The sequence below is a fragment of the Cherax quadricarinatus genome, chromosome 90 (assembly GCF_038502225.1).
Source record: "Cherax quadricarinatus isolate ZL_2023a chromosome 90, ASM3850222v1, whole genome shotgun sequence".
Lineage (NCBI taxonomy): Eukaryota > Metazoa > Arthropoda > Malacostraca > Decapoda > Parastacidae > Cherax > Cherax quadricarinatus.
In genome coordinates this window covers 967,519-991,870 of record NC_091381.1, presented here as the reverse complement: position 1 = coordinate 991,870, position 24,352 = coordinate 967,519, and the positions used below count along the sequence as shown (strand labels likewise).

General features: G+C 41.0%; 1 protein-coding gene across 1 annotated transcript in view; it reads left to right on the top strand.

Annotated features, from left to right (window-relative positions):
• Positions 1-24,352, top strand: part of LOC128693425 (uncharacterized) — a 1,035,404-nt gene that overhangs the window by 921,479 nt on the left and 89,573 nt on the right. Inside the window, exon 3 of the mRNA XM_070104271.1 lies at positions 17,758-17,960. Within this exon, the coding sequence (XP_069960372.1) occupies positions 17,758-17,960 (203 nt within the window). The remainder of the gene's footprint in view (positions 1-17,757; positions 17,961-24,352) is intronic.

Below are 24,352 nucleotides of genomic sequence, written 5' to 3'. Positions count from 1 at the left end.
TGCAACCTAGCCACTCACCAGTTACAAAGTGCCAGATGCTGCCAGACAAAGAGACATAAACAAGGAGCTGCTTGTCTCTCAACCTTGGAGAAAAAGCTAAATGACTGATCCTTATGAAACATAATAATTTATTCCAATAGGCAGAGCTTAAAAAATATTTAAATGGAAGTTTCCTTTAGCCACAAACCTAAAAGAAATATATTCACTTGACACCATAAATGTGAAATGATGTAGTGAAGGGACTATGCCAGAGTATTTTGCCGATACGAATACCAATACTCAATTTCTGGACGATTCCAATACCAGTAAAATTAGCCGATGCTCGTTGATACCAAAACCAGTACTTTGGCACACCACTAATACGAGATACCTTTAAATTTTATTTATTATTTGTAATTAAAAAAAAGACAATAATAGATTTCTTCAGTCGAAATACAAAGGAGACACAAGAGTTCACGGAGAAATATACATGAGGTCATCAGTCCATCAGCCTCCAGAAGAAGTAAGTTCGAGGTTATCAATTCCTCAGACACGTCTCCAATGCCTCCAGCCTTCTCCTTGTTGCTATATTCACCACCCATGCTTTGCGCTCATAACTATACTCTTATACATTCCCCTCTTTGCTTCCAAGGACAAAGCTCTTTGTCCCCACAGCTTCCTCACCTTTTTCTCCTGGTCACTTTTATGATTCACCTCATGTTTCATAGACCCATGTGCTGACATGTCCACTCCTAAATATCTGAATACATTCATCTCCTCTATACTATCTCCCTCCACTCTGTCATCCAATCCTTCGTAACCTAATTTTTTTGTTATCTTCATCACCTTACTCTTTCCTATATTCACTTTTAATTTTCTTCTTATACATACCATACCAAACTCATTCACCAACCTCTGCAACTTCTCTTCAGAATCTCCCAAGAGAACAGTGTCATCAGCAAAGAGCAACTGTGACAATTCCCATTTTGTATTAAATTCTTTATCTTTTAGCCCCAAACCCCTTTCCTACAACCTAGCATTCACTTCTCTTACAACCCCATCTATAAATATATTGAACAACCACGGTGACATCACACATCCTTGTCTAAGGCCTACTTTTACTGGGAAATAATCTCTCTCTCTCCTACATACTCTAACCTTAGCCTCACTATCCTCGCAAAAATTCTTCATTCTTCTTGAAGTATACCCAACAGTCTTTTACCAATACGTAGTCCAACAAACTACTGTCATTATGCCCTGCATCACACACACACACACACACACACACACACACACACAGTAACAAGGGGACACGGAAGCTAAAGACACAGATGAATCACAGGGATGTTAGGAAGTATTTCTTCAGCCACAGAGTAGTCAGTAAGTGGAATAGTTTGGGAAGCGATGTAGTGGAGGCAGGATCCATACATAGCTTTAAGCAGAGGTATGATAAAGCTCACGGCTCGGGGAGAGTGACCTAGTAGCGATCAGTGAAGAGGCGGGGCCAGGAGCTCGGACTCGACCCCCGCAACCTCAACTAGGTGAGTACAACTAGGTGAGTACACACACACACACACACACACACACACACACACACACACACACACACACACACACACACACATATATATATATATATATATATATATATATATATATATATATATATATATATATATTTATATATTATTCGTTTCTGTCATAATCTATGTTCTTGTTTTTTCACGAAAAAACATCACTTAGGAGTGGATCCACATGGCTCGGTTTCCGAGCATCCTTGACGACGTCATATGGATCCACTCCTAAGTGCGACCTTTTAGTGAATTCTTCCAACCACGGTATTGTGCCTTTCTATTTTTCCTTTTAGTTTTATTATTGTTATTATTATTATTGTTATTATTATTATTATTATTATTATTATTATTATTATTATTATTATTATTATTATTATTATTATTATTATTATTATTATTATTATTGTTATTATTATTATTATTATTATTATTATTATTAGGTTATTATTATTATTGATCCCCGAAGAGATACCTTTAATAGGTTACCTGATTTTTTTCTTTCTCTTCCTTCATCGTTATTTTTATTTTATATCACTCCAAACTCGAGAACGCTTTATCCAATCGCCTTCAAATTTTTCATACTTGTGTATGGTAAACACACTGGTAGCAGACGATCCTTTCAATAGAACGTTTCGCCCAAGGTTGGGCGAGGGAGAGGGATATAGGGTTATTGGGTAACTTAAAAATTAGGTTGGATAAATACATGATTGAGAAGGGTTAAATTTAAACGGGATTTGCAGATGAGTTAAAAGGGTTATCAAAGCTTGTTGCTTGGGTAGCATTGAAAATGGGTTGGGCAAATATTTCTTTGGCGGGTTTGATTTGAGAAGACCTTATTTCGCTGTCCAGGAGCTTGACAAAGCTCCTGTAGAGCTTCTTATGTATTATACATGCTTATGTATTATACATACATAAGAAGCTTCTTATATTCTTATTGAAGACAAGTCACACATCGGGTCATTGAGAGAGCAGGTCACACGTGACGTCAGACACTACGAGATAGTGAGGTTACGTATTAATGGTAGCAGGGCCAGCCAGCATGTACATTCCAATGTTTTACTCAATTTTTTTCGAGAGGTGGATCACTGTTTCTCGTTGCCCTGTCGTTCACGTGGTGCAAGAGTTGTGCTCTTGACCAATTCATGATGTAAGAATGAAGGTTACAATGGGCTACGTAATCGTTGTTGACTTATCTCTCTTGCAGGCATATTTTTATGCTCCTGAAGGCGTATCTGAAGGTTTCTGCTGGTCTCCCCGACAGAATGTATTAAGACCACCACCCGGTGTGCATTTTGCTCCCGCTGTGCAAATAATTCTGAATTTATGGCTTTTGGTTATGTATTTGAGAGTCATGTAGTAAGGACTGGTAAATCTTCGTTGGCTTTTGCGGAGAGTCGAGGCAACAGATTTTTAGATTTTTAATTCAAGGTGAAAATGATTGTAAAATTCTACATCGTAATAATTTATTTTATTCGTGTACAGAAGGCGATGCACATAAAATATTTTACGCATTTGTTTGTGAGAAATAGTAATTAGTGATATCTGCAACACATAATTACATATTACACAATGCTGTGCTGTTAGAGGAAGCTTTTGTGAATGTTAATTAATGTTGCCCTTTTACATAAACTCAATTATCATCTAGATAACCAGGACCAGCGAGACCATCCGCAATAACCATATAGTTTAACCTTCCACCACCGCATCTCGTGTCTAGTCGCTCTCATCTCCTAACCGACCCTGTTCTCTTTTTTATGTAACGATTGTAGCAGCTGTTATCACCAGAGCAGCTGTAAGATGACGTGCATGAAAGAGGTTCTTTGTGACAGCCACAGGCCACAGTGTTGCACTTCTTGTTTTGCGCCTTACACTGATAATAAATTACATCAGAGAGCTCTGGTAGAACTGGGTCACTCTTAGCAATGATAACAGCCTGGACACTATCTCGGATAATTCAGCATCTCGGATTTTCCATCCGAAGTGAGTGATATCAGTACACTCAGCGGAAAGGGCTTGTTGGTCTGTTTCTTTCCACAGCACGACCTACGGATGGGCCCGTAACATGTGCAAGAATAGGCTCTTGGATGAAAAGGGTTTTTGCCAGGTTCATGAGATCTACTTGTTTGACGCCCACCTCGGTGGCACGTCAGGCAAAATTGGAAAGTCCCAAGCGAGCAGTGTATTGTATTTAGTGCTCTGATCTTGCCTTTCGAGTATTGGAATATGAATATGAGGTGTTACACGTACTGACGGCATCCATGCCAAGCAACTGCAAGCACTTTGGCCCTAGGACAGTGCAGGTGGGAATCATATCCAGCACTGACCTGTCTCACCACTCTATCTACACTTCGCATTCCGGCGCCTCTCTTTATACACAAGAGACCAGTCATTGCGAAGTACACTTATCACTCCATTGGTAGCCTCAAGGACACGGATAATAGTGATGACCCTCTCATCAATAGCACTTAAGGTACTATTATCTTGAGTTTCCTTTGTGACATTATCTCTTGGACTGTAGGGAGACAATATATTTGCCAGGCTCCTCTTGTTGTTCCTGATCTTCTTCATTTATCTCTTGATTTGAACTTCATACCGCCGCATTCCATCGTGATCCTAAATATACATTTTGGTACTTCTCATAGACAATGATTTTCTGAATCCGATCTGGATAGTGACTCAGACGACCATTAACAAACATGACTGGATCAGAGGGACTACCACGGTGTAGTCCCTCAGATCCGATCACGATGTCAATATGAGTAGCTGTTAGTGATATCTCGAGCACATCAAAGAGTATCCTCAATGATGACTTGTTGCCTTTAGAGAGACAGCTATGTTAATGAGCGGTAGATGCATTGTCCATAGTTCATAGGTAAACAAAGGCCTAGGCTTTATCTGCCGGCATTGACCAGTCACCAAGAGTCTTAGAAAAATGGCCTCAAGGTCGATGACAAACTTGTTGCCCTTCATACTTTTGTTGCTTCACCATTAGATATGAGCTTTGAGGCATACCTAAACCGTGTAGTATTAGTTTGATCCTTTGTTTTGGCATGGATAAAATGACCAGCATCATAGTTTTTATTGACGAATGAAATACCACATGGCACGGTTATATCTTTCTCACCAACGCTCTACTGTGTCCTCAGCAACAGTATCCACTTTGACAACTTTCAAGATCGAACCAAGAAGCTCCCTGGAACCAACCATTTGAAGCAACGACAACACTATCACGCAAATGGGTAATCAGCCTGGTAAACAGCTGCCTACTTGACAACTGGCCACCATAACTCACATTTAATAAAAAATAATGAATGTCTGAGTACCATACAACATTAACAAGCAGTTTCACAGCTTCTTCGTCAGGTTTGTTCAGCAAGCATAGTGATTGTCCTAATCTCATCATAACAACGAAGATGATACTGTCCCTTATCATTAGTTAAATTATGTATACCATTAAAACACATAGCAACTTTCCTACCTACATTACGGTCATCCAAGTAATCTAATATAGCATTCTCAAAAGGTGGATTACCTGAGACACACTTTCACATTATATTACACTCTCCCACGTATTAGGATGTTTAACAAAATCATTTTTTTAATCAAACATTATTCAGGCATTGAGACACTTATGCAACACATGGGAATCTTTATTGAAGAAACGTTTCGCCACACAGTGGCTTCATCAGTCCAATACGAAGTAGAAATGGGTAAGGAGAGTAGAAGTATGAGGTAATCAGTCCCTCAACCTGGATTCGATGTGTTCAGTCCAAGAGTGATGGACTGAACACATCGAATCCAGGTTGAGGGACTGATTACCTCATACTTCTACTCTCCTTACCCATTTCTACTTCGTATTGGACTGATGAAGCCACTGTGTGGCGAAACGTTTCTTCAATAAAGATTCCCATGTGTTGCATAAGTGTCTCAATTCTTCAACTTGTCGGTTTTCAAAACCATTCATCACATTATTCAGGCAACTAATGGTGTTTCATTATGTGCTGAATCATTCTTCATTACTTAGAAGATATTTCGAAATGTTCGATTGAGGTGAATAAACAATAACAGTTTCCTAAAAAGACACAAGTGCAACTAATGTGACATTTTACTGTAGCAACGTTTCGCTCATTAGCTTCATTTATTGCCTTTTACTTAACATATTGTCGGCAATTCTACCAATATTAATACAATAACAGTTTCGGTGAAGTTCAACAGATATTTGTTCTTCTGGAGAGTCCAGAAAGCCCGTAGATTCCAATTCAAAGGAATTACTTCAAGAAATACTGTAATATGGACTTGGTGTTTTATTTTCTTACATTGAGTGTTGTACTGAGTATATTTCTCAGTCTGTCTTCATAAATGCCTTGAGATTTTTAATGCACTGAAGCAGGTGAAGAATTTTCATCGTTTAACTATGGGACGAGATTGAATATCCTTGCTGAACTTAAAATGTGACCTTGCAGAATAATTGATGCATTTGCTCAAAAAATGGTAGAATAATACTTTAAAATGGTATAAAATACCGACAGATTGTTAGGTAAGACACATATGCAACAGTTAGGTATCTTTGCTTCTATCAACTTTTCTGTACTCGACTGAAGAAGCCTACTGTGTAGGCGAAACGTTTCGAAATAAAGATACCTAACTGTTGCATATGTGTCTTACCTAACAGAATAATACTTGATAAACCGAGTATTAATTTGATAAATATCAATATTTATTTTGTAACCTTTCGCTGGCATTTCTTCCGTTTAATGTACCTGGGCCCCTCAAGCAATGGAATGGGCCTCTGTTGATCTCTGAAAGTCCCTGTTGGAAGGTTAACATGAGATAATATAAATTGAAACTCTCTTTGCATTTGCTAATTTTCTATCCTTTTCTATCCTTTTCTATCCTTTTCACATTATTTATTGGGTCCTCTACAATATTATCTTACTTTCTGTTACACTTTCCTTCCAACTCACAACGTCCGAGATATTACTCTTTACTAAGTGCACTTGTTATCGCTTTAATAGAAACCTCCCAGCATAAGGGGGATTACCAATAGACCCCTGGCTGTCTTCAAGAAGGCACTGGACAGGCACCTAAAGTCAGTATCTGACCAGCCGGGCTGTGGTTCGTACGTAAGGTTGCGTGCAGCCAGCAGTAGCAGCCTGGTTGATCAGACTCTGATCCATCACGAGGCCTGGTCTCAGATCGAGCCGCGGGGTCGTTGACTCCCGAAATCCTCTCCAGGTAAAGTCCAGGTAATACTCTTAGCAAATTCATTAGCAAAAGTTGCATTCAACAGTCATACTCTGTCATCCATAAACAGACCGTTCTGCTGTAATTTATATTACAAATTTTGACGAAAAGCAGTTTAGAATTATAACTTGATTCAGAATTTACTAGAATTTGGTGAACCTTTCGTATAAGTGTTTGTTTAATCTTGTTCTGAAAAGAAATGAAAGTACACGATCAGCTAGAATTGTCACTTCTGATGTGTGAATATACTATGTACCTCGTATGAAGAACTTGTCCTGATGCTCCTCTACTGTACGGATCTTAATCTATCATTACTCTGTAATGATAGATTTAGTCATCTGTAATGATATATTCGTGTATGGATACAATGAAAATATTAAAGAGTAGGAGGAACCAGTAAACAATGATGAAAATAAAGAAGAGAATAAAAAGAAGAGGAAAAAAAAGAGATTACAGAATGAGGTATTAGACGAAGAGGAAAATGTACTATCCGAAAGCAAGAAAGAAGGTTAGACATAGAAGGAAGAAGGACAAAACAAAACAGTCTACCCCAACACTTTCCCCAAGACGAGAATCGACTTGGTGCAGCCAGATCAAAGGCTTGGAGGCCTCATAACAGTGAGGCGAGGACCCGGCTCACACTCACTCAAGTGGCCGACGCTACAGACTCCGCCCACACGACTAATATTACCCCCAGACGCGACTCCTCTTCATGTTTGATATTGTTTGGAGAACTGTCTCCAGCCTTGATGTAGTGGACATCAAAACGCCAGGGAGAGGCTAGGAGGAGAAGGAGGACGAGGAGAAGGAGGAGGAGGAGAAGGAGGAAGAGGAGGAGGAAGAGGAGGAGGAGAAGGAAGAGAGAGAGAGAGAGTGAGAGAGAGAGATGTTACCATCTCTAATAACCTGAAAATTATTTTCTATCAGCTATACATAAACACTTGTACCTCTGTACTAGCATGTGCAACGTACGGACTTCAGTTGTAACAAGCCGACCCCATCAGTTTCCTGATGGAAAATGAGGACTTCTGATTCAACATAAATGTCAACATATAATTTTTGGTGACCTCTTTCAGCATCTTATATAGAGGGTTTATGATGACCGTCTTGCAGTGTTTGACGTAAGTAACTTTATTGATTTTCCTACTCACATCTCTGGCTCTTGATTCGCTTATGTTTAATCATCCGACCACAAGGTTGTCTTGACGACATTGAAGATTCCAACAGAACGAGATGAATCTGCTGCACAACCTGGCTGTGGGGAAGAAGAAACTGGCCAGCCCTTTGCTCTGAGCTCGCCACCTCCGATTGGAATGCTCTTCTCCAAAGTGATGTTGACAACCAAGTGAATGCCTTCACTGAACACATACTTAATATCCAGCAAGAACGCGTCCCTCACCGGCAGTATGTGACGAAGCCTACAGATCAGTCTTCGTGCGTTTTCGTTGTCGAGAGGCTGCTATTACTAAGACCAAGGCTTGAAGATTGTACAAGAGGCATCCCACTATCTATAACAGGAACCTGCACAGGCAAGCCTGTTGGCCAATGGAAGAAATGGGAGGCTAACACTAAAACAAGCTGGCCTTAGGTAGAGTGGGCGCCAAAACCTGGTGGTCCTCATCTCACGCCTGGACCCATCCTGGATAGATCTGTCATTTCAGCAGAGCCTTCAACACAGGAGGGATATGGATGGCCTTACTGTTATGTACAAGACCAATATTGTTAAAGTACCAGAGCTGGCTCCACTTCGAGGACAGAGAGAAGCAAGCTTCTATACTACAAGACGGGCAGGAAGCAGCAACTTCACTCTGGCTGTACCCTTCTCCAGAACATCACTTCATCTGAGATCATTTATCCCCAGGATGACTCGAGTCTGGAACACATTCGTATAGCATTATGATGTCAACGAGATAAAGTCAGTTGATCAAATGAAAATGCTGGCCCACAGATAGCTCCAACTTCATCCTGTTCTCTACTTGCATGTCTCATACCAATAAAAATGTTTTCAAATGAACATATGTAGGTAACAGCTCTTAGCTTGTCAATAAAGTTAGGAATCCTTAACTTGTAAATAGCTTGCCAATAAAGCTAGGGTTCCTTAACCTAACCTTGTCAAACCCTGTGTAAAAGAGAGAGAGAGAGAGAGAGAGAGAGAGAGAGAGAGAGAGAGAGAGAGAGAGAGAGAGAGAGAGAGAGAGAGAGAGAGAGAGAGAGAGAGAGAGAGAGAGAGAGAGAGAGAGAGAGAGAGAGAGAGAGAGAGAGAGAGAGAGAGAGAGAGAGAGAGAGAAAGAGAGAGAGAGAGAGAGAGAGAGAGAGAGAGAAATAGAGAGAGAGAGAGAGAGAGAGAGAGAGAGAGAGAGAGAGAGAGAGAGAGAGAGAGAGAGAGAGAGAGAAAATAGAGAGAGAGAGAAAGCATGAGCGATCTAGAAAACCAAAAAAATTGAGATGGATACTGGACGGTGTCACACTGAGAGTGAACCATGACTGATCCGTTGGGTGACAGTTAAACTGAAAGTGATTCTTCACTCTCGTAAGGCTGCTGTAACAGAATGACACTGAAAGTGATGTTTCACTCGCCCGGTCTGCTGTATGAGGGAATCACACCGAGAGTGATTCTTCACTCCCTTGGTCTGCTGTGTAATTGAGTCATACTTGGAGTGATCCTTCACTCATTCATACCCAGGCATGGCTCCAACATCTGAGCTGACAAGAGCTGAGTTGTGCCCTTAGGCACTGATGTCCAAGGCCAGTGACTCACGCTAGCAATCTGTCTATAAGGCGAATGTTGAATATACTCTGGGGGTTGCACATAACTCATACTATACTGATACATACTCTACTGATACACAACATCACTCATACTCTACTGATACGCAACATGACTCATATTCTCCAGACTGCTCTGCTAGACTGAGACTGTGCAACCTCGTACAGCAGTAACAATGCTATGCGTCTATACACAAGGTCCGTAGACCGCTCATAAATTTAGAACAATGCAAGTTAAAAAAATCCTGAAGTATTCAAACCAAGACAACAGGATATCAGTCATAAATACATAAATGTTATTGACAATGGTGGGTCGATCCACGAATTCTGGATAAAAGAATGTAATACGTACACAAGTAAAGCTAACAGAAGATATCTTGTTGAGAACTCAGGCTACGATCTGTTAGAATCCAGAGTTCATAAAAGGATTGAAGATGGGCCCTAAAAAATTATGAGTAAATCATATAAGAACTTCATGAGTATGTACTCAGGAGAGACTCTAAGTCAGCTTTATTACATTACCATAATACTTGAGTACATTGAACACAGCAGAACACTACATGAAAGCTGGTTATTACACACGATTAAAAAAATATAAGATGAAAATTAGATACATTTGCAACATCTGGGTATTTTTAATGTGGCTTTATCAATACAAATTCAAGGACATAATTCGGAGACAGTAGAACTATGCACAAAAGATGAGGTAATCAGTCCCTCAGCCTTGGAGTTGGCGTGAAGAGCACCGTGGTCGTGAAGAATCTGGAGCACAGGCAAGAAGGTTGTAGCTTACATACTGGCGTCAGGTGAAAAGGAAACAGGTAACAGACGAAGGCATTGTCACTGATAGGCGGGATCCCCCATTGGAAGTAAGTTATACCCATGTGATGTGAAGAAGGTTGTTTAGATGTCCTCTGAACCAAGATTCCATGATGCTGCAGTGTCTGAAAATTTTCATCTTGTCGGTATTGTATACCATTCATGTACAACCCGTAAAAAAAAAGGTAAATTTGCAAGAGCAAGGACATATCAATGGTTATTACAGAAGATATGTCTAGATGAGTGATACGCCAGAGAACAAAGAATGTTACGTCTGCTACCACAGAATTACATGTAGCATCTCTGAGTCCCAGTGTTCAATATGTTTAATAACTGATTTAAGTGTCAATGTACATAACATATATATGTAGTATTTGTATATAGTTCTGGAGCGTGTTCTTGTAGCACTAGCCTAGGAAGAATGGCCCAGATGGTACATCATTAACAAAGAGATTAGCTGCATGAGATACACTGTTGGCAACTGCAAATTTTCCAAATGCAGTTCTTGGACTACTGAAAGTCTGGAATAAGCATTGTTTGGTGAAAAGATGGGTCTTACAAATCTAATATTACATTGTGTCCCACTAGAGTCGGATACCGGACCATATACATCTGGTTGTCAGTGAAAAACTTGACACACAAGGTTGTCACTCCAAGCAATTCCCCACGGAATGTGCCAATGATCCTTCTACCCAAGAAATATGGAACATCATGGTGCCACGTCACTGATTTAAGTTGTCACATGTGTAGATGGTCCCACATAATTTTCCACTGCCTTATCTTAGTGACTTGTTACTGAACACTGATGACAACAAAATTTTCTTGTCACTCAGCTGGTTACATGGGTTGTAGTAAGTCCCTTTTTATGACTACATCCAGAAGTAAATAGCTTTTTTCCACCCCCTAATAGTCATTACCACTTCCTTAAAATGGCTGTCATCCTCCACAGTTCCCCCATCATATTTTCGAGATTCACCGAAAACATCTTTAGGAGTCTAACTGGTAAGTCGTTCATGGGGTACTTAGATGACATGAGTATTATGTCTCACGACATGAAGATACAACTCGAGAGATTGGGCATGGATCTGGAAAAACTAGCTGATGCTGTACTAAAGCTCCATCATTCTCTAGTGTCAATTTCTGAAGTCAGAGATTAAATTTCTTGGTCACATAGTGACTCCTACAGGTGTTACAACTGACTGATGACTGTAAGTTTCCCAAGCCACAGACTACTGAAGTTGTAAGATCCCTTGTTGGCTTAAGAAAATTTTTCATCTGTTGCAGCACCCCTGACAGACTTGCTCAAGAAAGATGCTCCATTCAGTTGGACATTCAGTCAAGAATGATAATTTCAAACTCTTACAACAAAGTTCGCTTCAACTTCTTTTTTTATGTTCACTAACTTTGAGGAACCTTTTTACTTTGCAACGAACACTTGAACTATTGGCAAAGGTGCCATCCAAGCACAAAAGTCTGATGGCAAGTACAATCTCGTTGCATTTGCCAGTTGAGTATTACTAAGGCTGAATTTAATCATACAGTTACTGAACAAGAAGCATTAGCCATTGCATGGACTCTTAAACATTTTGCAAACAATATTAACCACTATCTAGTCCATGTCTTGATATATCGTGCACCAGTAATCTCTGTGTTGCAGAATAAACAACCAACTGGAGGTTTGGCAAGATGACCTTAGATCATCCAAGAGTTCAATAACACTGCTGCCACCAGTCTTGTCATACCCTTCCTGGACATGTAGATGGGTTCACCCAATTTGACAAAAAGTGAATAGATGAATCAAAGTCTGCCTTTATTGTAGAGGAGTATATGGATACAGAAAAGTGGACGGGGGGCTCGAACCATGATCCTGACATTAAAAGGCCCAGTACTTTACTGCTGAGAAAAGTTCCACATAAGGCACTGCTGTATCCTGCTTGCATCAGTGGCTACTTTCTGTAACCCAGCTGTTCTTTCCCACAGCTCAGTAATTTTCACGGCAAATCCTCATCTCCCTCAGAGCCACAGTCTATGATCTCAGTCCTCCTTTCTGTATATTAATCGTCAGTCGTTCATTATGACTTAAATTTAGTTTATAGACTGTGGCTTTGAGGGAGATGAGGATAGATTTACCATGAAAACTATTGAGGCTGAGAGAAAAGCCAGTAGGGTTACAGACAGCAGCCACTGATGCAGAGAGGACACAGCAGTGCCTTCTATGACACATTCCTGTTATAAGCCCGGTAGCTCAGCAGTCAAATGTTGGACCTATTAATATCATAACCAAGGTTCGAGCCCCCCATCCACATTTCTGTAACCATACACTCCTCTACAATAAAGACAGATCTTGACTCATCTATTTACTTTTCGTCAAATTGGGTGAACCCATCCACATGCCCAGGAAGGGTATAACAAGACTGGCGGCAGCAGTGTTATTGAACTCCTGGATGATTAAAGACTATCTTGCTAGAGTGAAGTAAATATAACGGATACCTTCGCTATCGACAACATTTCGCCTACTCAAGCGCTTTAACGAAATTACTTATTGCACTTATGTCGCGTCTAAATGTTGGTAATTTTATATTGTACCAGTTCATGATATCTGTCACCCGTATTTATCATATATATCATATTCTTTACTGATACTTCTTGACAGTTGTCTCAGTTAGCTACAAATTAGTGCTATTTACGCCTTTTTATATGTAAATTTGTTTAGGTATTGTTGACTTCTCATACGAATATAAGACTACAGCTTGTTAAATGATTAGTAAAAGCTGAATTTAAAATTAATAATAATAATAATAATAATAATAATAATAATAATAATAATAATAATAATAATAATAATAATAATAATAATAATAATAATAATAATAATAATAATAATAATCAAAATAATAATAATAATAATAATAATAATAATAATAATAATAATAATAATAATAATAATAATAATAATAATAATAATAATAATAATCTCAATTCAGTTCCACAATATTCACCAAATATATAATTGGGATCATGATCCAACATAATTATTATATAAATTAACATATATATATTTTTACCCTAGCTGCAGTCGGAGATGACATTTAATTATATTTAGCGTTAATTATTTTATGAAATTAGCAAATTCTGGTTTTCAAATACAATTTTTAACAGAAATAAAATCCATTAAAATCATGCTTCGTGGCCCTTTAATAATAATTTAATGTGGAAACGTCAGTTACCATGTTTGGTTATTTACTGATGTTTTGAGCGTCAATGTCTGTCTCTCTATGTGTATCCCTCAGGGCAGATGAAGGACATAGAATAAGGTTCTTCAGTGTAAGATATTAAATCTAGAGAAGTTGATTCCCTCTCAGGTTTGGAGGAGTGAAATGAGGGACAGGGGGAGAGATATAGCCCGTAGGATACACAAACAAGTAGATCCCCAAGTTCTGTGGCAATCTCAACAGAATTCGCAACGTAAGAATGTAAGAAAGGTCTGGAGAACACTTGCTATGTAACTTCTCTACTTTTTCCCAGACTGCTCACATAGTAATGGTAGTGACAGTAGACGCACAAACTCGCCAACAGGTATGTTTTCCTACCTGAGTAACATAACGGACAAGCTCTGGTTCGTTGTAAGCGTAGTAACCCGAATCAAAACATTCGAAATCCATACCACAAGCGTAGTCGGGGGACCACCGGTGAACACATTTTCAGTAACGTTTACCCAAGATTTGAGGGATTGCAATTAATATTGTATCAAGAGTAGAAGAATTAAAAGAGTTGCAACAACTCGTCTGAAGAGGATGAAACAGAAGGAACATTCGGAAAAGATTTATGGTGAGTATAAAGAGCCCAGTCTGCTGGAGGAAGTAACTAGATGGTCAGGTGTAAGAATAAAAAGTAATGAGAAGGTGGAAATAATGGCTGTCATAAAGATCAGGTAGAAAACTCCACTCGAAGTCCATTGCTATAGAAGAGCATTTAAAGAGAGATATACAGAGTGCAAGGATCGAAATGTGCAGGAGTACCGGTGTTTAAGACACCGGTACTCCTGCACATTTCTCTTATTAGTTCCCACGAGAGTCACAGTAAGACTATCCCAGTTGCAAATAACCCAGTGAAAGGAGTGACGAAGGAAACTAAGAAATCAGAAACTGTACCACAGGAATAGAAAATGGCAAGAAGAAAAAAGACATACAATCGACAGGTCGTGAATCACCTGCTCAAACAAACTCGGGTTTTAATATAATGAAGCGGAGTACAAAGCGAAAGTCGAGAAAAGGTACATCATCGCGAGCAAAAAGTATACTTTCGCTCTATGTCTCGTCAGGAAAAGAATCGATGATTGTAATGATTAATTACAATAAAACACAGCCAGAGAATTCTAACAGTGGGACGTAATTTCGGATGCTATTAGTAGATATATACAGGCGAAATCTTGGCGAGTGACGTTTAGAGATACCACCAACAATTACCCCTTTATCCTCTGATATTCCTCCGTAATAATGCCATAATTAGTGAACAGTAAGATAGCAACGTTTGAAAGCAGGCAGTGGCTATGGGCTAGGGTGACTATTAAAGTAGATGTGGTGGCTCTTAATTAAAAATAAAAGGTTTGTAGGGAGCCACAGAAGGATGGTGGAGAGCAGAAGCAGGTATATGGGGTTCTGAGGGTGGGAACGGGAATGTTAGGGGGCGGGGTCGACTCCCATCACAAGTTTTGTCTTTTCAATAATAGCTTCTAAGTCAAAGAAGCAACAGGGAGGATGACGCAAGTGGCGGAAAAGGTAGATGGAGGAGAGTGTGGAGAGACACAAGCGACCACTAAAATTGGAAGAGGTAGAGAGGGAGTATTGGTGTTCTTGAATAAAGGAATTTGAGAGGGCACAGGAAGGAAAGAGGGTAGTGGCAAAGTGTAGGGGTGGATGGATTACTACAAGTATCACAGAGGCTGGAGCAGGCAAGGTGCAAGACACAGAGGGGAAAAAATAAAGCATAAAGGAACGATAGATTGGTAGGGGGCTTTGGTGAATGGGAGAAATCGTAGTTTTTGAGGTTTTAGAGAAAGAGTTGGGGGGCTCAGCCGATAAAGTTGTGTTGGAGGAGAAACATGGAAAATGAAAAAGGACGAATTATTAAGAAGAGATAGCGAAGAGCTTGGTACGTCAGAGGTGAGGATTGCAGCTCTGGAGTAGAAGAGCCGTAGAAGTCTTCCTTGAAGTCGGAGTCAAGTCTCTGACAGCTTATTAAAGGCCCTCCTTTTTATGAGACAACAGATTTCGCTCTCTCATAAGAAAACCAGTTAATGATGGGAAAATGCGGGATGAACTTCTCCACAGTTACGGTAAATACAAGGTTGACTGCAGAACAGATTCTTATGATTATCTGCATTACAGAACGGGCATCTTGCTAGTGTTCTATAATCTTTGGCCGGGTGGTCAAAGGACCAGCAATATTTCCATTCTTGAGGTGTGGGCAGCAATTCCTGCACTGTAAGTGCTATCCTGCTATATACACAGACCGAAAGCTTCCAGCAGTCTAAGGTTCCTTTGGTAATACGTCTCCAGTCTCGGGCAGGAGGGACAAAAGTTTGCGGGATGAGAATATTACTGTAGCTAGAACTGTCCAAGGAATATCTTGTGTACTGTGAGAGATGACTGTGACTGGAATGATTATCAGAATGCTTAGCATCGTTAAAAGTGACAAAAACCACATCTCACTCTTGAAATCATGTAAGGAAATGCTTAGAGCAGCATGCATCATGAGCGCTTTGCTAATATAACTGTCAGTATGGTAATGAGATGTTGTTAGGTAGAAGGGAAGACAAATTTCGTTTGATATTGTCTGTGCGTATTTCTTAGGATAAGACTGAGAAGGAGTATCAGTATGAGCGTTAAAATGGTCAAGAAGGGTCGAGGTCGTTTAGACAGCGGCTACAAGCCAGTCTGTTGGTCGTTTAACGTTCAAAAGATCCGAAAATCGACGCCAGTAGTGGGATGAGCCGTGAGTAAGGTCAGAGTAGAGCGAAGGTCAGATTCTTATTACAATCATAGGGAGTGCTAAGCCCAAAGGGGATCACACAACACCTAGGGAAACGGAAGGCATTTAAACTTTCAGCTGGAAGGACAGAGGTATCAGAACGCCAGAACTTGAGCCAGGCAACGAATTGCTGCCCAAAAGTGATACTAGGTTTGAAGGAAGGTTCGTGGTTGTGCTGGAGCCAGGGGTCCGGGGCCCTGGAGAGGCAAAGCATGAATGTGGTTATTCTTGATTGATAAAGTGCTTAATTTTATATAAAAATGACAGAAAGGGGAGAGGAAGAGAGAGACAGTTCCATGGAGAAACAAAAAGAAACCACATACCTCCCTCCTGGTCTATGAACATCTTCAGTGCTGCCACTAGTGCTGATACTGCATGGAAGCCACCTTTTACCCTCCCTGGTATACCAGGAACCCCAGTACACCAGGATGGCGCCTCCAAAATTAAGCGAGCCAGGCTAGACCAAGAAGAGATGTGAGCGACCGGAAACGGCCAGAGTCGTACCCTATTGGCTGTCATCTCCTCGAACCAAGAGGCAGCCTCCAGGAATACTTTAGTCATCCAGGGCCACGCAATACCACCCACTGGGGCCCTGGAGGGTGGCTCAGCATGTTCGCAGATAATTAATTTCAAACAGCAGGCACACTACCACCGAGTCAAATGAAGGAATGGGGCAGATAACTATCCCTTTTTCCGCTATCTATAAGCTGAAATTCACACTGGGGAAATACCTCCAAGTTCGGAGTGGAGAGAGGGGATGGGTGGGAGGTATTCAAATTCGAACAGAGGAAGGAGACAGGGGGTATAACTCCGCTGATTAAGAGTGCTTTCGCCACCCTTTAAACTTTAAAGGGTGCTGGATAACCTAGCTTCATTACGCCAGTAGAATTTTAACTGGTGATTCGCATTATTATTATTATAATCAAGGGGGAAGCGCTAAACCCGGAGGATTATACAGCGCCTGGGGGGGGGATGTGGAAGGCATTCAGGCTTAATTCGGGGAACTGGAACACAGATCCAATTCCCTAGATCAAGAGCCCCTCACCAACATCAAGGAACCTTCCCTGAGGGGTGGTGATTCGCAGCACCGGCAAGCCAGCGATTATCTAACTACTTAATACCCAATATCAATAAGCCAGTAACTGCTTAATTAGTGACCGGACATTGAGACCTTGCTACAGGAGACACTTCAGAATTCTGGTAAACAAAGCACTGCCGCCACCATTCCATCACTCACTTCCTGTTATGTCTTTCATTCACGCAGAAAAAAAATAATATTGCTCTATATAAATTATATACAAACCCTTCTTCCGGAGTAACACGCAGGTATTGTTGTCTCTTACAGTGGACGTGAAGAGCCTTCGAGTGAAGGTTCCCAGGATGGCTTTCCTGGGAGACGACGTGCAGCTGGAGTGCACCTTTCCCTGGACAGATCCCAGCTTCCTCTATTCCATCAAGTGGTGGAGAGACAACGACCAGTTTTATCAGTACATCCCTAAGAACAAGGACCCCAAGATGACCTTCAATGTCTCGGGGATCACCGTCGATGTGAGTGTTTTGTTATCTATTTATACTTTAACATAATTAGATGTTTCACATTGTACAAATACTTTCACCCAACACTTAAATACTTCTAAAGGTCTGGAGATTTTATACATATTGGCGTTTTGCCAAAGGTATCACTTCCAGAAGGAATGGAGTTTCAAAGACATTCGGATGGCAATTTTTCCTTGGATGCGACCCAAAATAACCAACTACCAAACAAGTACCTATTTTAACTCCATGGTATAATGAACATGGTGAACACTGGTGTGTGTTGGGGCACGGGAAATGCTCCATAATATTTGGGGCTCTGGGGAGGGAAACTTGGATGGGTGATGTGTAGGTTGTGAGAACCGGAGAAAATATGGGCATCTCGAAGGGTAAAAGGTGTAGGAATGTTATAGAGTAAGAAGGAATAGGATGAGACTCTGAGAGGGGAAAGGGAAGGAGGTAAGACGTAAGGGGTGAGTTTTTCATTTTAAAATTGACGTTCTCGCAGTGCACTTCTGTCTGAATTGATACGAGAGTAACAATGTGGAAACATAAGTTAGCTATAATGAATAAGACATCTGTGTAATACCTGTGATTTTTTATTATGAAGATGTTTAACCACTGGCTTTTCGATTTGTTACAGAGATTATGATTAGAGACAATGGAAGATGAGGTAATCAATCCCTCAGCCTTGACAGGTGTTCATTAACTTAACCTTAAAGAAGCCACTCGTGGCAGGAAGATTCGTTTAAAAATAATGTCAAATTGTACTCGTGTTTGTCTACAGCATGTTGATATTATACACTGTTAATGTAATGATACTTTTCTGACACAGCAACACCATGTATTCACGGTACAAAGAATATCTACAACGCTATTGCTAATTTCTGGCCCAAGTCTTGGGCATTATCTACCTCCACTTCTCGCACACTTGTGACAGTGTCTACAACTGCTGCATCTCCTAATCAGTTGATATCTCCTATTCTTGTTATGAACAACTCTCTTCTAGCTATTAAAGTTAGGAATGTGCGTAGAGAGAAGTGAAATGCTGACACTCAGGAATCAAACTGAACGCGCCTAGATCAGACCCACAGATGGCGCTGGTAGGTAACGTATACAAATAATGAGATTGAGAAATGTGACTAGCTAACCATAGCACCGCCTTTCATACTGAAAGTAAACAAGGTTTCTATCTTACTCCTGGATTATTTTTTTCTATGTGACACGTTAAACCCATGCGGGCCATATAGCGCAAGGAGTAGTGCGGCTCATCTTCCTTGCGGTAAGCGTGAGACATCAGCATTCTTGCCTACAGCAACTGTACACACATAGTTCTTTACGTGTTAGCCTTCAAACACAGAAAAAAAGGAAACATAATTTACAGCTGAAAAATGCTGGAGGAAGTAACCTCCAAATCCGCATCCTGGATTCTTCCTCCAATCCCTATTGTAAATTTCCCAACTATGCAATGATCTTTCCCAACAACTATTTATATTGGTAAATCAGAAGTGCAATAGCTTACCAGAACCAGGAAAAAAAGTTTTGAAAAGTATGTACGTTTTTTCTGGTGTGTGTGACTGGTGGTGCCTGTGGCTGTCAAGGCGGCGGTCCCCGTGACGCTTATATTGGTCCAGACGTCGACAAAGTCTTGTGTTTCGACGCGTCGCAGCCGGGGAGAAATTAAACCAGAGTCGAGATGCTGGCAACGGAGAGATATTTGACGTTCTCTCGAGTTTCTCCACACACCCGATAAGATACAATGGAATCTTGAACATTCTAGGAGAGAGCCTGCTTGTGTGTGTGTGTGTGTGTGTGTGTGTGTGTGTACTCACCTAATTGTGGTTGCAGGGGTCGAGACTCAGCTCCTGGCCCCGGTGTGTGTGTGTGTGTGTGTGTGTGTGTGTGTGTGTGTGTGAGTGTGTGTGTGTGTGTACTCACCTAATTGTGGTTGCAGGGGTTGATACTCAGCTCCTGGCCCAGCCTCTTCACTGATCGCTACTTGGTCCTCTATCTGCTTCCTGAGCTTTGTCATACCTCGTCTTAAAGCTATGTATGGTTCCTACCTCCACTACTTCACTTGCTAGACTATTCTACTTCCTGACAACTCTATGACTGAAGAAATACTTCCTAACATCCCAGTGACTCATCTGAGTTTTCAGTTTCCAATGGTGACCCCTTGTTTCTGTATGTGTATGTGTGTGTGTGTGTATGTGTTTACCTGGAGAGAGTTCCGGGGGTCAACGCCCCCGCGGCCCGGTCTGTGACCAGGCCTCACCTAACTCACCTAATTGTACTCACCTAATTGTAGTTGCAGGGGTCGAGACTCAGCTCCTGGCCCCGCCTCTTCACTGAATGCTACTAGGTCCTCTCTCTCCCCCTGCTCCATGAGCTTTATCATACCTCGTATTAAAGCTATGTATGGTTCCTGCCTCCACTACTTCGCTCGCCAGACTGTTCCACTTCCTGACCACTGTGTGACTTAAGAAATGCTTCCTAACATCCCTGTGGCCCATCTGAGTCTTCAACTTCCAAGAGTGACCTCTTGTTTCTGTGTCTCCTCTCTGGAACATCTTGTCTCTGTCCACTCTGTCTATTCCACACAGTATTTTGTATGTCGTTACCTTGTCTTCCTTATCCCTTCTGTCCTCCAGTGTCGTCAGGCCGATTTCCCTCAACCTTTCTTCATAGGATATTCCCCTTAGCTCTGGAACTAACCTTGTCGCAAACCTTTGCACTTTCTCTAATTTCTTGACGTGCTTGATCAAGCGTGGGTTCTAAACAGGTGCTGCTTACTCCAGTATGGGCCTGACGTACACGGTGTACAGTGTCTTGAAAGATTCCTTACTTAGGTATCGGAATGTGTGTGTGTGTGTGTGTGTGTGTGTGTGTGTTTTGGGGTATTAGTAGTGTTTGTGATGTGTTGAGGGTATTGTTAGTGGTGTTTGTATTGTGGTGATGGTGGTAGTAGTGCTTGTGGTGTGTCGAGGATAGAGTTATCAATGTCTCTTGTGTCGTGAGGATGGTGGTAGGAGTGTTTATGGTGTCGTAAGAATGGTGGTAGGAGTGTTTGTGGTGCCGTGAGGATGGTGGTAGGAGTGTTTGTGGTGCCGTGAGGATGGTGGTAGGAGTGTTTGTGGTGCCGTGAGGATAGTGGTAGGAATGTTTGTGATGTGAGGATGGTGGTAGGAGTGTTTGTGATGTCGTGAGGATGGTGGTAGGAGTGTTTGTGATGTCGTGAGGATGGTGGTAGGAGTGTTCGTGGTGTCGTGAGGATGGTGGTAGGAGTGTTTGTGGTGTCGTGAGGATGGTGGTAGGAGTGTTTGTGGTGTCGTGAGGATGGTGGTAGGAGTGTTTGTGGTGTCGTGAGGATGGTGGTAGGAGTGTTTATGGTGTCGTGAGGATGGTGGTAGGAGTGTTTGTGGTGTCGTGAGGATGGTGGTAGGAGTGTTTATGGTGTCGTGAGGATGGTGGTAGGAGTGTTTATGGTGTCGTGAGGATGGTGGTAGGAGTGTTTATGGTGTCGTGAGGATGCTGTGGTGAGAGAAATGGTGGTAATGTATACTGTGGTTTGAGGGAGGCGGTAGTACTGTTTGTAATGTATTCACGTATTCAGGGCGATTGTAGAAGTGTTTGTGGTATGTTGAAAGTAGTAGTGATAGTGGTAGAAATGTTCGTGATGTATAGATGTTGATGGTGGTGGTGGTGGTGGTGGTGGTGGTGGTGGTGGTGGTGGTGGTGGTGGTGGTGGTAGAGGTTTTTGTGGTGTGTTAAATTTGAAGATAGTAGTGTTTAAAGTGAAATGAAGGTAGTGGTGATTGAAGTGTTTATGGTGTTCAGAGGGAGGTGGTAGCAGTATTTGTGGCGTTTTGAGGGTGGTTGTGGTGGTAGAAGTGTTTATGGTATGTTGGTGGTGGTATTAGCAGTGATTGTGATTTGTTCAGCATAATGGTGGTAGTGTTTATCGTGCGTACGCGTGCTGTTGGTAGTGTGGGTAGTGTTTATAGTACGTGTGCGTGATGAGGCTGGTAAAAGTAGTGTTTGTGGTGTGCTGGTGATGGTGGTAGTAAGTTTGTTATGTATAATAGTGGTGAGGGTGGTGGTGGTAGCAATGTTTGTCATCTACGAACACGAGTGTTAGTGGAAGGGCTGTTAGTGTTTACGGTGTGAGGGGAAGTACTGGGTGTAGCTGAAGTTAGGTTACTAGTGTGTGGGCGAGGGAAGCCGCATCCATTTACATGTTTGAGTCAGTGTACCTTCATATTTATGTATACAGTAGTTAAGCTCCATCCAACGCCTTCCACATCGTTAATTTAAAACATCCCACTTCTCTACTCTTCTTTAATGGAGGAGTAAGGTTGAGGGCGATGTATCCATAGAATTCACACAGCATTTTTAATGGTTCAGAGCTTTCGTCTGTGCCTTGTAGTGCTTAATTCTCTCATGTGGAAAATTTATTCATTTACCGGGTAGTATTTTTCATGTTCTAATCATGACAATTGATATCTACGACTGTCTGATAGTATGGGATTTTAATGTGTGTCATCGTAACTTATTACTTCGCCTTTCTAAAATATTCATCGACACTTACCTCTGATTCACTGGTCAACAGGAATTTTTGGGTAAGTTTGTGGTGTTGGTTCTGAATATGTCATCTGTTTTGCCTGATTGGCTCTGGTCTTTGATAAATTTGGCATTACACTGCACAACGTAAAGGATGTAAAAAATATATTGATCAGGCTGGGCTAACTTACAAATCGCATTGATTTTTTTTTAGATCATGCAGAAGTCAACTCATGTTATGCATACCAGCACTTCATTCTATATAATAACAGATTAACATAGTATGATAATTCATATACCATTAATTACTACATATGAAAACGTTGTTTATACGATTTTCTTCTATGTTGGTCATCAGCACAGTTTTATTGAGCGAGCAATTGTAAGAGATGCATATTGGTTACCATTGTGCAATAAGACACATTTCAGGCCTCTAATGGAGCTGTCTATAAACAGCCGCCAATATCCTGGTCGATATTCAAGTCCCATTCGAAGAAGTCCAGAGAAGTTGTTGTAATATACACGTTCTTCATCTTGGCTGAAGTAAGGAAGGAGTTCAACATCTCTCGTTAGATAAGCTGTTATTTTAACTTCTTGTTGTAGACAGTTTTTTTCTTTTCATTTAGTATGGATGCTAAAAGTTCAGATGCTTGCCTTGGCAGAATGAGGCCACGTATCAAATCATTGAGTTCTTCTTGGAAGAACTGCTGGGGTGTTGAAATGCTTACTTCATATTCACTGCCACTGCTATCACCTGTGTTACATCTTAAACCCTGAGTTTCTTTAACATATAACAATGGAAGGTCAGGCAGTGTTGTAAACACTGGTGTGGTAAAGTCTTCATTGTATGGCACAGATCTCCTTGCTGACTCCAGATCAGGATATTCCCGTTTGATTTTCTTGTATCGTTTGCAACCATTCACATTCCCAAGACAGAAATAACAGTTGTCATGGTGGGTCTTGGGCTCTCTCCACACCATAGGCACACACAAGTTTAAACTTTTTCTTTGCTTATTTTTCCACTGTCATAGGCATTCTGCATACGTTTTGCAAGCCATATGGAGAACCAAAGACTTGTCTTGGTCTTCCAGAACCACTCGAAAGTAAACAAGATAAGCTTGTTTTACTAAATCCATGATTTTTTTTTTGTTTTTGCAGAGTATTCGCCACAAATGTATCAAAATACATTGTTCGTTGTTGATACAACTCATTTCGTTAAATATTAAGTCATCTAACAATAACAAGTAACAAAACAAAGTCTCCTCTCCCCTTATATTTTACTCCCCTCTTGTTCTGCCTGATACATTCCTGCACCTGTTGGTTTATCTGTACGCTTGACAAAAAGGTTGATCAGCGAAAGTTGGAAGAAATATATTTACACAGCTCAATTTGCATGCTAAGAGCTGTTGTCTTACCTCAGTTCGCACCAAAGCGTATCGCTATCTAAAGTAAATTGCCACCTCTTATTATACTTCCCACAACGTTCGATTACAGCCTAGTAGCAACCTACATGGGCAGTAGGTATAAGAGTTTTTGGCCTCATGTTTTTCACATGATCTTGCAGTTGAGCTCAACCTTCTTCTACTAAGCTGAGCTCAACCTTCTTCTACTAAGCTGAGCTCAACCTTCTTCTACTAAGCTGAGCTCAACCTTCTTCTACTAAGTTGAGCTCAACCTTCTTCTACTAAGCTGAGCTCAACCTTCTTCTACTAAGCTGAGCTCAACCTTCTTCTATTAAGCTGAGCTCAACCTTCTTCTACTAAGCTGAGCTCAACCTTCTTCTACTAAGCTGAGCTCAACCTTCTTCTACTAAGCTGAGCTCAACCTTCTTCTACTAAGCTGAGCTC